Genomic DNA, 15,966 nt, shown 5'->3' with positions numbered 1-15,966 from the left:
ATTAGTCAAGGCCTTGCTATGTGACAATGTTGGATGATATGATGTTATACAGATAGGTTACCAATCCAACTCTTCTTATGAGAATTCTTCATATTGAGAATGTCCAAGTAACTTGTATGGATTATGAATACCTCCCTAGTTAAGAGGGAGCAGGGTTGCAGGAATCGCCCCCCCCCCCCCCCCCCCCCCCCCCCGCCGGATCCAAACCCAGAATCGCGGATCGGAGCGAATTGTCCCGGAATCCACACTGGAAACGCGATTCACATTTGGAGGTGGCGCGATTCCGGCAAATAAAAACGATTCCTGCCAAATGCTGTTGCGGCCGCCCGGAACCGCGGATCGGAGGACGCTTCGGGCACAGGGTGGCGCCACGCAACCTGCCCGGAAGCGCACGCCACCCGCACGCCACCCAGGCGCAACCCGGACGCAACCCCGCGGCAGCGCATTTTTACTTTTTTTTTTTTTAATTTGTTTTAAAATGTAACTTAACTAGCATGAGGGGGTGGGTTAGGTGAGTTTAGGGTGAGTTTAGGGTGACTTTAGAAAAGAATAAAGCCCCCATTCTCTTCTCATTTGCTCACTTTGAGTTTATGAGAGTTGGAGAAGAGAAGAGAGGAGAGGAGAAGAGAAGAGAGGAAAGGAGAGGAGAAGAGAGGAGAGCTTGGAGGAGTGAAGAAGGAGGAGCTAGGAGAAGGAGGAGGAGCTTGGAGCAAGAGCTTGGAGGACTTCATCTACAAGAGCTAAAGAGGTAAGTTCAAACCCCAAACTCCCTTGTTTTTTTGAAAAAAAAATTGTATTTTTCTCCTCCCTCTCCTACTCTTTCCCATTGTTTCTACTTGCTCCTTTATTTACAGGTTGTCCACCACCTATATCCATATTCCAAGATGGTGTTCTTTTGGCTTCTATGTATCATTCCACTCTTGGTTTTAATGATGGCAAGGGTGAGGAATAGAGGGGAAGAGGAAGGGGATGAACTTGGTCCTAATAGTAGTGACCCAATGTATGATGAGGAGGAAGGGTTTGAAGAGGAAGGGGATGAACTTGAAGAGGACACTGAAGCACAAGATGGGAAAGGTACATCAAATCCCTTGTGGAACTATGTGACCAAACTTGAAGGGGGAAAGGGTGGTGGATCTTACAAATGGATGTGCCCTCATGGTTGTCATGGAGGAAAACCATATACGGGTTCATATACCCGTCTGAGGAGGCATCTTTGTGGGGTGCTAGACAGTGATGAAAAAAAGGGTTCCGTGGGGGTAACCATTTGCCCAAACATTTCAAGTGAACAAAGACAAAAATACATCAAAATAGAGATGGCTGCACAACGAAAAAACAAGAAACAAAAAACTCATTCTGAATCAAGTGCAACCTCTAAATTTGGTAGTTGCCCATCTCCTCATGGTACTTTTGCAACCTCTGGAGGTAGAAAAACAATAGGGGATTTCCTTAATGTTTCTGGGAGGGATGATGTGGATGGAAAGATAGTCCGTTTTCTTTGTGCTTGCGGTGTACCATTCAATGTGCTTCGCTCTCCCTATTGGCATGACATGGTAAAGGCCATCAATGAAGCCCCAAAAGGATACAAGGCCCCCAACTATGAGAAAGCTAGAACAGTGTTATTAGAAAGAGAAAAAGCTAAGGTTCAAAGAGCTTTGACACGTTTTACACATGAGTGGGTGGATTCTGGGGTATCCATTGTATCAGATGGGTGGACAAATATTAGAAACCAACATTTGATAAATGTTCTTGGTGTTTCTTCTAGTGGTGCAGTATTTATTGCATCTCATGACTCCTCCTCCATCAGTGCAACTGCACCAAACATTGCAGATCTCCTATTGAAATCAATCAAAGATGTTGGTCCGAATAATGTGGTTCAAGTGATCACAGATAATGCAGCAAATTGTAAGTTAGCAGGAAAAATTATTGAGCGTACTCATCCACACATCTTTTGGTCTGGGTGCCTGGTTCACACATTGAACCTTTTGATGCATGATATTGTGAAACACAAAGATTGTGGGTGGATTGCTGAGGTTTACGGGAAAGGGAAGCAGCTCATTAAATTCATCACAGGGCATACAAGGGTAAACTACTTCTATGGCACTTACTCCAAGTTGCAATTGCTTAAAATTGCAAAGACAAGATTTGCTAGTTATTACCTCACCTTTAGGCGGCTAGTGAGGGTGAGACAAGCTTTAACTAATCTGGTGTGTGCTGAAACATGGGATGAAATTAACGTCAGTACAGATGGTGCTAATGAAGTCAAGGACACTGTTCTTGACAGTTACTTTTGGTCACAGGTTAAATATGTTTTGCAATTCACCAAACCAATTTATTACATGATCAAGTTTGCAGATTCAGATCGACCAGTAATTGGGGAGGTGTATGAGCAAATGGATAGCATGTTGGGGCAGATTAAAGACATTGTTGAGCCTAGAGATACCACCTTGTACAATTATATTCGTGAAGAGGTGGAAAAACGATGGGATATGCTAAATGTTCCATTGCATGCATTAGCATATGTTTTGACACCTAAATACTATCATCCATCATGGCTTTCAAAACCAGCACCTGGGGGGGGAGTCAGGAGAAAACCACACCAAGATAAAGAGGTTCACGAAAAATATATGGCTGCATTGAGTAGATTAATCCCTGATGAGGAGGAGGCTGCATTGGTACGGAGACAGGTGAGCAACTATACGAGCAACACTGGTCCATTTTCGAGCATGCATGCAATTCAAGATCGAGAGCATTTTTCTGCTCTTGAGTGGTGGAACATGCATGGAGGGCCTACTCCACTTCTACAGAGTTTGGCATTGCGGGTGCTATCACAGGTGGTAAACACTTCTTCTGCAGAGAGGTGTTGGAGCTCTTATTCTTTCATCCACAGTGTTAAAAGGAACAGGTTGAATTTAGACCGGGCAGAGAGCTTGGTTTATGTTCATTACAACTTGCGATTGTTGTCCCATTACTGTGAAGATGCAAAGTCTAATAAAGACTTGTTGACTTGGGACAAGAATCCAGAGGAGCCCAATTTGGAGGATGGAGTGTTGCGACTAGAGCAATTAGAGGATTCTCTTATCCAGGTATGTCCATTGTGGTATGAATTTTCCAATTTTCCCTTATAAAGCATTTCTCTAATTCATGTTTTTAATTTTTTTGTTAACTAGTGTTTTTTTTTTTGCATGAATTTTTTGAGCGATTCTAGGATGATGACACAGGTGTTGATATGCCACCACCCCCACCCCCATCTGGTCCCTTGGTTTCTAGGTTCCATGGTTCAACACCAACGGCAGGGGGTTCTTCTTCATCAGTTCCAGTGCCACGACTTACACAGGGACCATCTTCTTCATTGCCACCACATGGAGGCCCGCCATCACGTTCTATTCGTGGTGGAAGGAGGAGAGATTAGTAGATATATTCACAATCTACTTCTTTTTGTCATAGATTACTCATTAGACTTGTAGACTTGTGAATTTGAATTTTGAACCTTTTTGGCTTGGCGGTGACCAAGTGACATATTTTGTAAACATTATTATTTGAATTTTGGACATGACAAATGTTGACAGTTGCTCACTTGCTAGATAAATCATAATATGCTCTATGTTTTATGTTTTATAATATGCTTAAATGTTTTATGTTTTATAATATGCTTAAAAATTTGATGTATGTTTGTAATAGCTAGAATATAGATGATTGTTGTACATACTAGTAACTACAATGGAATCATGGATGCCATATCTATCTTGATTTATGCAAAAATATGCATGTTTTCATGTCTTCTACAATTAATTTGGTATTTGGGATGTTTGTTTTGAGTATAAATGCAAAAAAATATATAAATATATATATATATATAGCAGACGCTTCCGCGGACGCTTCGCTCCCTAGATTTTTGGAAAATGACGCTTCCGCGCTCCGCGCTTCTGCTTCGCGCTTCCGCTTCGCTCCCGCTTCGTGCAACATTGAGAGGGAGCATTGAAAAGTGTAACTAGGTTCGGTGTTCATAACAACATGTGTAATCATGATTTTATGTAATTGATGTAAAGAAGAAAAATATAATTATTTTTGTAATGCTTGAGTCATGGGTTTCATGCTCAAGGAATTTTATTTCTAGTTAAGGCTCCCATTGTGAGCTTTTAGGATTTGTCATCATGTCATAAAGTCTATTGAGTCAATGTCAAAGATGAAAGACCCATTTGGGCATGTATTTCATTGTAAAAGAAAATTTGTGAACCCTCCAAGACCATGTCACAAGGTCACCTTGAAGTCGGCCTAAAGATGTTTCTAGTAGGACATGTCGGCCTAGGCACCAGTTCAAGTCGGCTTATTTTGGATGCACTGACCACTATATATAGGCAGCTCAGCCTTCATTTGGAGACAAGAATTTCGGTCAAGCATAAGAACAGAAAAGAAGTGCGAGAATCACTAGAGGAAGAGGTTATCATCAAGCGAAGGAAGGAGGAATCTAATCCAAGTTGTTTAGCATTGTTTTTGGGCTAGTATCTTCACACGTGTGGCAGAAAACTAGGGTTTCTGCAGTAGTGTCAAAACAGTCCAAGAGGAAGTCACCAAAGGGTCTCTAAACCAGCTCCATTGCTAGCCGAGTTCACCTAAAGAAGTCCCTAAGTATAGCAAAGGAAGGGAAGCAACTCCAAGCTCATTACAACTCTTCCCACGTGCAAAATTGCAGAAGTATGAACTGCAGGTCTGTGGAAAGGAACCAAAATTTCAGGGTAGCTGAGAAGTGCAGTGCATGAAGTCAGTTTGACTTGTGTTGACTTAAGCAAGAAGAAGAAGCAAAAAAATAAGGATCTTGTGATTTGGTCTTGGAAAGGTTCAGTGTCAAGGGTCTTGGTCATGGTCGTGGTATTTGTCAATTGAAGTCTGTATAAGAAGAAGAATTTGTTTGGGTTTTCCTCTCAAGTTTGAGAGGTTTTGACCCTGGCTGATCTCCTACATTTGTCTCTTGTCTCTTTATTGTTTTTGCTTTGGTAGCTGTTTGATGAAGAACAACACTATAATAATCTAAGTAAAGAGAAGAATCTAATCTAAAGAAGTAAAAAGCATTCACAAGCAGTTATCATCAAAGAGCAATCTCCTAATCCTAATGCCCTAGATTTCTCAACAGTAAGGAGTGGTAGACAGATAGAAAAGTCCAAGTCTCTACAGGGTGGCAAATCATAGTCAATCAAATGTCCCCAATTTTGGCAATTCATGTAATTTTCTCCTCTAGGAGGGATATCATATAAATAAGATCTTATTCTTCCAGCCACAAAAAACAAGAACATGAATACATGACATTACATCAAGCAGATAACTAAAGTTCATCGAGAGAAGACAGGATAATTGAGCTTGAATAGGATATTTGGATCTTTTATACCTCTTGACATTTTGAGAGATATTAACTCAAAAGTGCTTTCTTTGTATCAGAGTGTGCGAAGGGCCTCAATCTTGGTTTACTATTATTTTACTCTTCTTTAAATGACTTGCAAAGAGTCAGGTTTTTATTGAAGTTTGTAGACTATTATTTCAACTGCGTTGATTTGAGAGATATTGTTTTAGTTTCTCAGCAGTGAAACTGTGAGCATAGATACTGAAGCTCCGACAAGTCCATCAGGACACCAGTTTATGACCCAGGTAATGTATTTTTTATGTCAGAATTTTTTTCCACAAAATTAATTTTTTTTCAACTTAAGGAAAATATAATACCTAGTGAGCAACTATATGCAAAAGTTTCAATGTAAGAAGTAATGATCATCCTGAACACCATCAGATAGACTACTAAAATCACACTAACACATTATACCAGGATATATTGACAGTTTTTTTAATCTAGCTGATCCCCAGCAAAAAGCAAGAGCAACTGTCAATAGTTTGATTGCATGTATTTATTGGACCTCCGAAGTATAATATGAAGTGGATATGGTCTTGCCTTGAACATGATGTCCACTTTGCGACCTTTTGCACAGCTTGATATCAATGATGTGTATAGTTTGCAGTCGGCTTTCAACCCTGCCTTCTTCACCAAGGGTAAAACTTGAAATGCTCCTGCATATGTGACATGCAAAAAACAATAAATTCTCCACTTTGAAGAGTCATACTATGCTTACTACCATCTGCAAAGTGATGCTGGATGAAAAGGAAGAAAATATATCCCTGCAAGAAACCTGTGCACAAGAGATTCAAGTTGAATGTGACTTGAGCAGTACCTTCCACATCTTCTGCACTAGCACAGACTGAAAGAAGCATATTAAATGTACTGAGCGTAGGATTCACAATCATCTTAACAAATCGAAATGCCTCTTTCACAGCCCGGTTCTTTTTACAAATCTCAAAAAATTTTGCATGGTAGACCTGAAAATTAGGAATAATAAATAATTGTAGGCACTAAATGTGGATAATCAAGACAAAAAATCATGTCTTTAAACTCCTTTCGGTGGAAATTAATCAGAAGCAGAGTAGAAGAAATAAACAGCATACCTTATTCATATCTAAAGCTCCCACACTTTCCATGCTTTCTAGAAGCTTTATGCAGTCTTCAAACCTTAGAATCAAAAACCAAATTGAGAGAAAAATTATATTTCCATAGTCAGCTTTTACGTCCCCACTTACATTAAGTAGAGTTGAACCCAACATATATGGCTATTCACATTGGAATCAGCCACTGCCAAAGTCCAAGTCTATCAACAAGATGCAATGGTTATAGCTAAACCCATGTTCCTCAGCCATATCCATCTTCAGTGGATTCCACTGACTTGATTGGAAGATCAGCCAATGCCTCAATGAATTGATATGATTAACAAGCGTTTAAAGCACTGACAAAAGGTACCCAAATGGATATAAATAAGTTATTTATTAGCTGCAACAGGAAGTTAATCTAGAAGAACAATTCTACTTTCAAATAATCCATATAGATAAATGCTCTTGATTCACCTGTCAACCCTAAGCCAACGATCATAATATTGCAAATATTCTGAAGCATCTTTTGTAGCATCAATAGGAAGCAAGTCTTTCAGTTTTACATTAAAGTCTACTGGACGGCCTCGAAATTTGTGCATGATCCTCTTCTTTTTAGCACTTTTGACAGATATTACTCCATTGGCAGCAACCTCATTTCCCAGCATCATTGCATCTCTGCTTTCTTCCTTAGCAAACGGGGGAGTTGTTTCTTTTATAGACTGAGAAGTTTCCAATTCTTTATCCGCATTTGCAATTGTCAAACTTCCTGCATGTAAGCCTATCCAATAAATTTCAATACTATCTTTCATGACCTGAAACAACAAATGAAAGTTTGACTTTACCTCCATGATCTCCAGGATGCCATCTATGTTGGTAATATGTTTCCATTTTTTCATTCTTTAGATGATCTACGCATGTTCCATCAAAGGGCTCTGTTTCTTGTGACTTTTGGTTTGAGGAAAACGACACCTCCAAATTGTCAGATTTACTGTAACTTGCACTGAAAAGCTCCTGTACCTCACTGGCTATTACAGTATGGTGTCTTGCTCCAGCATCATGATCTTCTTCAGGGCACGCATTCCTTGCATTCAATGATGACACTTCAATAGTTGATTTGTGCAGATTATTATTTCTCAATAACAGGTGCCCTGCCTGCATATCTTGAGCTTCTTTCAAATATGCCATCTTTCTATTGATAAATAGATTTTCAAGACCTCCTCCCTGCATTTTATCAGCACTGATTATTGAATGCCCATTTCCCATGCCTTGAGTTTCTTGTTTGATATCATTGTGGTTTTCATTGACAACTGAACTCTGAAAACCTGACAAATGCTCTTCATTAGCTAAATCTATCCGGTGTTCCATCCATATATCTTGATATTTCTTTTCCAAGCTCTTACTGATCAATGCATCACCTGGCTCTTCTGTTTTATTAGCTGCAATAATCTGGTTTTCTGCTTGCATGTCTTGGGTCTCTTCCAAGTATGTAATATTTGCATTTACAGCCAAAACGCCAAGCCCTAAAAGCTATAACATCTGACAGTAACAATCAGAAATTGTATAGAAGTAACAATTATACCTTACCAAAGAAGAATGCATGCAACCATTGGTCCATTATATAAATTATCAAGTATATATCCAAGGTAAATCATCTAAATATTTGAGCAAATAATTCATTTATTATACCCTCAGGCCAATTTGACCAACCAGACTTAACAAATATAGCTCAGTTCCTCACTTAAGTGATTCCTAAATTTCTGTTGGGATCCTCCTTAGCAGTGTAATGCAGGGAGGGGAAGGGCCCACTAGAGGAATAACAGTGTGGTTATCATGGCCATTCAATGTTAGGTAGACTAGTTCCACTAGTTCCAGAGGAATAATCTGGTTTTCTGCTTGCATGTCTTGGGTCTCTTCCAAGTATGTAATATTTGCATTTACAGCCAAAACGCCAAGCCCTAAAAGCTATAACATCTGACAGTAACAATCAGAAATTGTATAGAAGTAACAATTATACCTTACCAAAGAAGAATGCATGCAACCATTGGTCCATTATATAAATTATCAAGTATATATCCAAGGTAAATCATCTAAATATTTGAGCAAATAATTCATTTATTATACCCTCAGGCCAATTTGACCAATCAGACTTAACAAATATAGCTCAGTTCCTCACTTAAGTGATTCCTAAATTTCTGTTGGGATCCTCCTTAGCAGTGTAATGCAGGGAGGGGAAGGGCCCACTAGAGGAATAACAGTGTGGTTATCATGGCCATTCAATGTTAGGTAGACTAGTTCCACTATGTTATTATTAAATAAGACTCACAAGTTAGTTAGCATGAAATAAATGTAATGTGGCCTCATTAAAGGTCCACTAGATATGAGATAGTTATGATTAGGATTTCATAGATAGCTATAAATATGGATGGAGTCCTCCTCATAGGTATGTATTAGAGCTTATCTCACGGAGAGGTCATCCGACCTTATGAGGCAAATGGACAGGAGTGGATTACTTCCATAAAATGATCATTGTATGGTATTGCCCTACCTTAAGTGTATTTTGGTAAATAAAGTATTGGGCATTTGGATTCCTGAATATCTTCTTTTTTATTAAAGTCTAAGGGTTAAGGATCGTAACAATTTTACCATTATTACTTCCCAGCATACACTGGTTTTTTTGGTGTTGTAGATGCATGTGTTTTCTGATCCTCGAATGGTGAATTCTTGCATAAACAGGGCAGGGAACCTTAATATTGGTTGTTACTCATCTTTAATGTCACCTGAATTGCAAATTATACAAATGCGCCCAACCAAGACAAATCGTGTTCATCACTTGGAGCACTATGGTAATAAACTGTACTACGTGTTACACAAATGTCTGTTTTAAAATGCCAATTATGAGATGCACCTGCAAACCCACCTAAAAGTTATATGCAAATATCCAAGATAGTTGTTACGAGCTCGTCTGACCTAATCTATTATAGAAGATTTGAACATTGTAATAACCAATGTTTTAAAACTCCGACTCGGCCGAGGGTTGACTCCGACTCCGAGTCCGACTCGGTATCGACTCGGCCGGCTCGATTTCAATGACTCGGTCCTTGTAAAAACTACATTAAATATTTATTTTTTATAAAAACACATAATTTTAAAGATTTTCATTCATGTTTCCAAACACACAGCATTAGAATATAGATAGAAGACAACATATGATCAAAGTAGGCTCATGAATATATCCATTATATCAAAATGGCACCCAGTACATTGTCCAATACATACACGATGATGATATAGAGATCAAAACAAAAACACATAACCAAGGAGGCTATAAATGGCCTCTACAACAAAACTCTGTGACCAGTACTACTGGCTACTGCTAGAGTTGCCAACATCATCTGGCTCAGTGTTACTTGGGAGCAGGAGCGAAAGTGGGGAGCGAGAGCGAAAACGGGAGCGAGAGCGAAAACGGGAGCGGGAGCGACATTTTGAGAAGCTCTTGGTTTGGGAGCGAATCCCAGAGGAGTTCGACAACCAATGTCACTAACATCAAGGTACATAGAGGGATTGGTGCTCTTGATTAAATACGAGTTCCAGAATCCATGCCCTAATACATGACAAAATTCAATGGAAACATTGCAATCCTCCAATCCTGAAACCCTGAAAAACTGATAAGTCTGCTAAATTTTGAATGAAATCTAAAATTCTACTTTCTCCATATGAAATCCAATGAGGCCGAAACCACTCTCAAACATCCTGAGTCATTTCATGGTAATGTTAAAAATTTAAGTAAAAGAATGAAAATGAAGATTAAGGAGAATGTCACCTTTACTTTAAGAATTTAACATTACCATGAAAATTTATAACTGCTTGGAGTCCAAACCAACCAAAAAACAATTTAAAATTCCATTAAAATTTTATTAAATCGCAGTTTGACATGATGTTGGGCGTTTTTTTGTGACTCGGCCGAGTCATAACGGAAACGGCCGAGTTGGCCGAGTCATGGCTGACTCGGCCAGTCGAACCGTTCCAAAGGCCGGGTCATAGAAAAAGGTATTGGCTCGGATCAACCCGGCCGTTTCGGTTTCGAAACAGCCGTTTCTTAAAACAATGCTAACATTCGATAAATTGACAACTACCAAATGACAAATATAAGTAATACATATATGCAATTCTAGCAATTAAATTCCATTCTTATGTAACAAAACAGGAAAGGGCTCAATTCACAAGTCATAGTACAAGTTGTATAGACTGTTGAAAGACTGCTATGACCAATTAGGAGTACAAATCCTATAAGGGACATAATAAGCATTCAACAATTTTGCAATACCGACAAATCAATCCAATATCTAAAATCAAAAATTTGCATTCCCACCTCATATGCACAGTTATTAGATACCAGTCTCGATTCATCTTAACCCCAAATCTATTAAGTGCCAATAGGGATCAAAACCTTTTAGAATGCAAAAATTCAAGGAAAGGTTTGCACTTCCAAGAATTTTATCTCTAATGACACTTGATATACCCAGGGTTAAGATGGAGCAGAAAGAAGGATGAATTTTTATTTCAAAAATAATGAGCAAAGGTTGGAGCCTATGGAGTTAAACATGTGAGGCTGTGAGCGTTGTACTAGTTCTTGTGACCCAGAATTTAGTTCAACTCCAATGATTTATAGAGAGTAGAGTTTAGAAATGGTCCAGCCTATTACACCATCACCACAATGGGATCTTTGGACGTCACATGTGGACCAGGGAAGCTGTGGGTAAGGCGTTGAAGCACTTTTGACGTTAGATAATCCTATCCTAGCGAAATTTCTTCAGCAAAATAAGCTAAGAGCCTCTAGCAATTCAGAACTTTTGTGCTAACCAAAATGGTAAGTGGAGTTCGAGAAAGATGGAGAATGCAATGATTATTATGGCTTCCACAGGCTCTCATTTTTGTCCTAAGCAGTGAATCCTAAGATTTTTTAAAACATTACATCGTGAAGGAACACTTAGAACTAATTGATTATTGTTGCGGTGACTCTTTGAGTCCCATCTTGGTATTCAGATGTCACCAAGAGGTAATTGATATATGGCAAAGGGCAAAGCTGAACAAATAATGACATGCACTCAACTAACTCAGATAATAATGGTTAATTGTGGACACAAATGGAGACCTTCTGGATGGGAAAAAGGGCTCAGGTAGGTCACGCCAAGTAAAGGACATCGATGTTTGGAACAAGGAGGCTAATTTTAGCCTACCTCCTTCAAAGAATTTAGGCTTTTGTTTCTTGAAAGGCGCTAGGGTTCTTCCAACTTTCTCATGTTTGTCTTCTCTAGTGAGTGAGGACTCTTCACACCCATCTACTAAGTACATGAACTCTATTCTAGGATTTTGAAAACTAAGGAATTACATGTTGAAAACAAATGCAAAGGGGATCTTTGTAAATAATTCAAAAGGTAGCTCAAGAAGAAACCCTAATCAAGAAAAGGATTTGAGTCACACGATACCCTAAACAAAAAAGAATGCATAAGATCTAAGGTAGACAAAATCAAAATGGTCATTGGATTGGCTATGGGAATGTCAAAGATAAACAAGTCGATGGCGAAGGTGCTAGTAGGAAGATTTATGGGGAAATATGTTAAAGGAGAATATTTAATACATTGGATGGAAGAAGTGTGGAATGTGAGAATTCCTTGAAATGCAACAACTAGAATTTATTCTTCTAACTGATTAATTATGCAGTTTAATTTGTTACGACAAAATAACAAATGAATCACACTGCAATTTCTTCACAATAAAATTGACACTGTAATTTTTGGACAAATGTCGCCAGAAAAACCCAATGTGGGAAAACCAATGCAACAGATGAGGGTTTTGTTATTATATGCAGCAGTGAAATCTGAGTGCAAAAAGTTGGATGCCAAACTAGCAAATCCTCGGCAAAATAATCTAGCCAAAAATTAGTGAGACAATTTTTCTCTCACCCAACACTAATCTTAGCTCCAAAACTAGCTCAAACTGGCTACTCGAACACCCTTGCGTCATCCTCTGCACAGACCAATTTGTCCTACCTCTAGAACTGCTTTGATGTTGTCGTTCTGCCCAACTTAACCTCTGAAAATGACTCACTTGGCCCTCTAAAATTTCTCCCAACCTCCAACAACTAAATCACCCTCTCCTTTAGCTAAATTGAACTCCCTCTGAAGTTGACCACGCAGTCTTTACACAGCCTCGCTGAGGAAAACTCAGCCCTCCTGCGGTCGACTCTCCTGCACTGGAAATCTCCTCCGGAGTCACTGTCTCTGCTTCCTCTTTGTCTCTGCGTCCTTTCTGGCTCGAACTCTTCTTCCTTGCTTGACCTCTATAGTTGGATAGCTCGATCTACCAAGGAACTCGACCTCACGAATGTGTCTTCTCCATCCGCATCAAATTGCTCTTATAATCTCTCGTTGGTGAACCAACGGCCATGATTAGATCCCCATTAACGGCTAAGATCATCTCAAAATCAATCTGTGTGATTTTCTAGAGCATTCTCACTTTTCTCAATTAATTGATTTCCCTAAGTTAGACTTAGGCATTTTTAAAATTGAGTTGTTTCTAGGTATTTTCTCTCGAAACTTTTTCTGGGTTCTGGAGATCTTGTGTTTCTTAGCCTCTCCAACCAAAGTCGAGACTAAAACACCTATCCAATGCTGCAAAAACTAACACCCCCTCTTAGCGAGGAAGGTGTTCTCTCCCATAACATCTTCCCTCACGTCGTTGATGTCTAACATCTATGATAATTTGCCACTTGCCCACCAAGCCACTACGCATACTCTGAGTCATCCGCCAACCCTGTAGCTGAACCATACTACATCTGTGCTACTGTTGACACTACACTATGCCTCCTGCACTACTGCCAACTCTGCTCTGCGCTACAACTGATCTCATGTCGCTACTACTGCAACTATTACAACTGAGAAATAAACTTTGTCATTGCTATTGAAAGGGGTTCTCCACTATACCCATGTGTTCTCTCAAATAGACAACCTTACCTCTCCCTAGAGCTTTCATGACTGTATCTGCAACCTGTTCTTATGTGGGAACTGTTGTAGCTGGAATGCTCCCCACTGCACACAATCTCTAATGAAGTGATATTGAATGTCTATGTGTTTCAACCTATCATGAAACAATGGATTTTCAAAGAGCCTGATGCAACTCTAATTATCACACAGTAGATACGGGTCGCCTCCAACCTCGGACTAAACAGGCTCACTAACAGCTTCCGAAGCCATATAGCTTCACATGTGGTTGTGCTAGCTGCCATATACTTAGCTTCTATGGAGCTCAGTGCTACTAACTTATGCTTCATGCTACACTAGGAAATAATACCTGATACAACGTTGAAGCGGCACTTTGATGTTAGTTTTTGGTAGCATTGGAAGTGCTCTAGCCTTGAAAATTGGTGAGAGGCTAAGGCACATGAGTTCTAAAGAACCCAGAAACCGTTTGGTGAAATTCCAACCGGATTGTATTTTATTAAAATAATTAATATTTTTAATGGAGTTCCTAAGTCTAAACTTAGGGAAAGAAAATATTAATGGGTATTAATCAAAATATGGGTGAGAATGATCTAGAAGGCAGATCAAGTCATGTTTTAATCTTAGTCATTGATTAGACTTAATCTCGGTCATTGAAGGCTCAACGGGAAAAGTATAAAATGGAGGCTTGGGGTTCATTTGGAAACACACACACACACAGAAATTGATCTAGAGTTCGATTTCTAGGGCTAGGAAGCTGAGAAATTCAAACTAAGTCATCATTCAGCAGCAGAGGGGAAGTGAGAATCTGGGAAGGACTTTCCGGAGAATACCGATAAAGAGGCAGACAGAGCTTGCAAAGAGGCAGCGCAATAGCCGGGAGAGCTGACGCTGGGCCAATATGGGCCCACGCAACCCTAACACAGAGCCAGAAGGGAAAGCAGAAAAGTTGTCTGTCATGCAAAAGCCGAAACTGCCTGGAATAGCCAGAACTGGCAAGAACTGCTGGAACAGCCGAGATAGCTGATGCAGAGGGCAGAAGCGATGTGTGGAAATTCCTGAATCTAACACATCAAAAACCCCTACTGCAATTACTAGTTTACAATCTCCTACTTGTTCTTTACATTAACAAGTTATTTAGTTGCATAAACATCGAAGTAAACACTATTGCAGCCTTCACAAATATACAAATCGTGCACTGAAATGAACAGAGACAATAATATAAAGGTCACCATTATTTTTGGACAATTGTCCCCGGAAAAACCCAATTTAGGAAAACCAGCGCAGCATATAGAGGGTTTGTATTATTAAGCATATTCGTGAATACAACTAGGGTGTACTATGCTGCCCTCCACGTCGCCCCTTTGGGGCAGTTTCAAGCCCAATGCTCTTACTTATCTCCCTAACACAGCTGTTGCACCCAAACAGCAGTGTTGTCTTCTTCATAAACTCGGCCAAGATAACAGCATTGGTCAGCACCCAAACACATTTATATTTAGCCCTGTCTTCAATGATTATTATCCTTGTGACTGCAGCTTCCAAGCACATCTAAACCATGCCCTAGAACAGCATCATTTTCTACGTTATCATAGAAATTTCCATGCTTCTCTTTCTATTCTCCTTCACGCTATCATAGAGCTCCTTCTTGCTGTGGCTAGAGCTCTCTTGTGACAGCAGATAAGGCTTCTCTGCGACTGCGAATTTAGGGCCTCTTTGGACAGCAGATTAGTGCCTCTTAGGACAGCAGATCAAAGCCTCCTTGCCTGCGTACTAGAGCCTATCTTTGTTGAGGCTTAGAGCCTTCACTGACTGCGTCTAAGAGCCTTTCCTTGATTGTGGTTATGTCTCCTTCAGGGCTGTGCAGATTAGGGCTCCTCCTAGCTATGGATTAGAGCCTCCTCTTGCTGCGTATAAGAGCACCTTAGATCTGTGGACAAATCTCCTTCAAGACAGCGGCTAGGGTTTCTCCTTCTAGACCTCTCTTGCCACCAAACCCAAACGAGTGGAGAGAGATCATGGGAGGTGTGTGTAGCAAATGACTTGAGACCTATTCTATTTATAATGCAACGTTGAGGTCGAGATGGGGTTATTTGCTTGTTGGCCGACCTTGACAAATTGTCAAATAACACAAATAAATTCATATCTCCATAAATACATGACGGAATCGAATGATCTTTAGATCAATCCTACACCTCTCTGATAGAGGAATCCAAGAAAAATATCAGCTGCCATAAATAAGATGAACCACATGGAGTTTGGCCCTAGTTGCCAATTTTAACACTCCCTCTCAACTAGGGAGAACTCCATCTGCTAATCCATCTGCCAGTTCGTATTATCTCTGCCATCAATGCAGTTCCCTGCACTGTTCTTCTCTGCTCTACTGAACTATGAAGAAGAAGAAGTGATCGAGAATGTATCATACCATTCTCTACTGAGCCAAAGTCAATCCCATATAAAGAGAGTGTCTCATACCACTATTACTGATCCGAAATCAGTTCCAAATAAAGAG

The 15,966-nt window shown here is 39.8% G+C and overlaps 1 protein-coding gene across 2 annotated transcripts in view; it reads right to left on the bottom strand.

The window, feature by feature from the left end:
• Positions 1 to 15,966, bottom strand: part of MRL1 (Pentatricopeptide repeat (PPR) superfamily protein) — a 403,655-nt gene that overhangs the window by 327,724 nt on the left and 59,965 nt on the right. The window contains exons 2-6 of one of the 2 annotated variants that reach the window (XM_089404401.1): positions 7,302 to 7,986; positions 6,934 to 7,237; positions 6,481 to 6,544; positions 6,210 to 6,354; positions 5,933 to 6,048 (exon numbers count right to left, since the gene is read on the bottom strand). In XM_089404401.1, coding sequence (XP_089260527.1) covers positions 5,933 to 6,048; positions 6,210 to 6,354; positions 6,481 to 6,544; positions 6,934 to 7,237; positions 7,302 to 7,986 — 1,314 coding nt within the window. The remainder of the gene's footprint in view (positions 1 to 5,932; positions 6,049 to 6,209; positions 6,355 to 6,480; positions 6,545 to 6,933; positions 7,238 to 7,301; positions 7,987 to 15,966) is intronic. The other variant, XM_089404402.1, reaches the window with a different exon arrangement.

Source organism: Pinus tabuliformis, chromosome 2_2 (genome assembly GCF_031772625.1).
Source record: "Pinus tabuliformis cultivar Carrire ecotype Pingquan chromosome 2_2, CPIR1, whole genome shotgun sequence".
Lineage (NCBI taxonomy): Eukaryota > Viridiplantae > Streptophyta > Pinopsida > Pinales > Pinaceae > Pinus > Pinus tabuliformis.
This window is presented reverse-complemented; position numbering and strand designations above follow the sequence as displayed.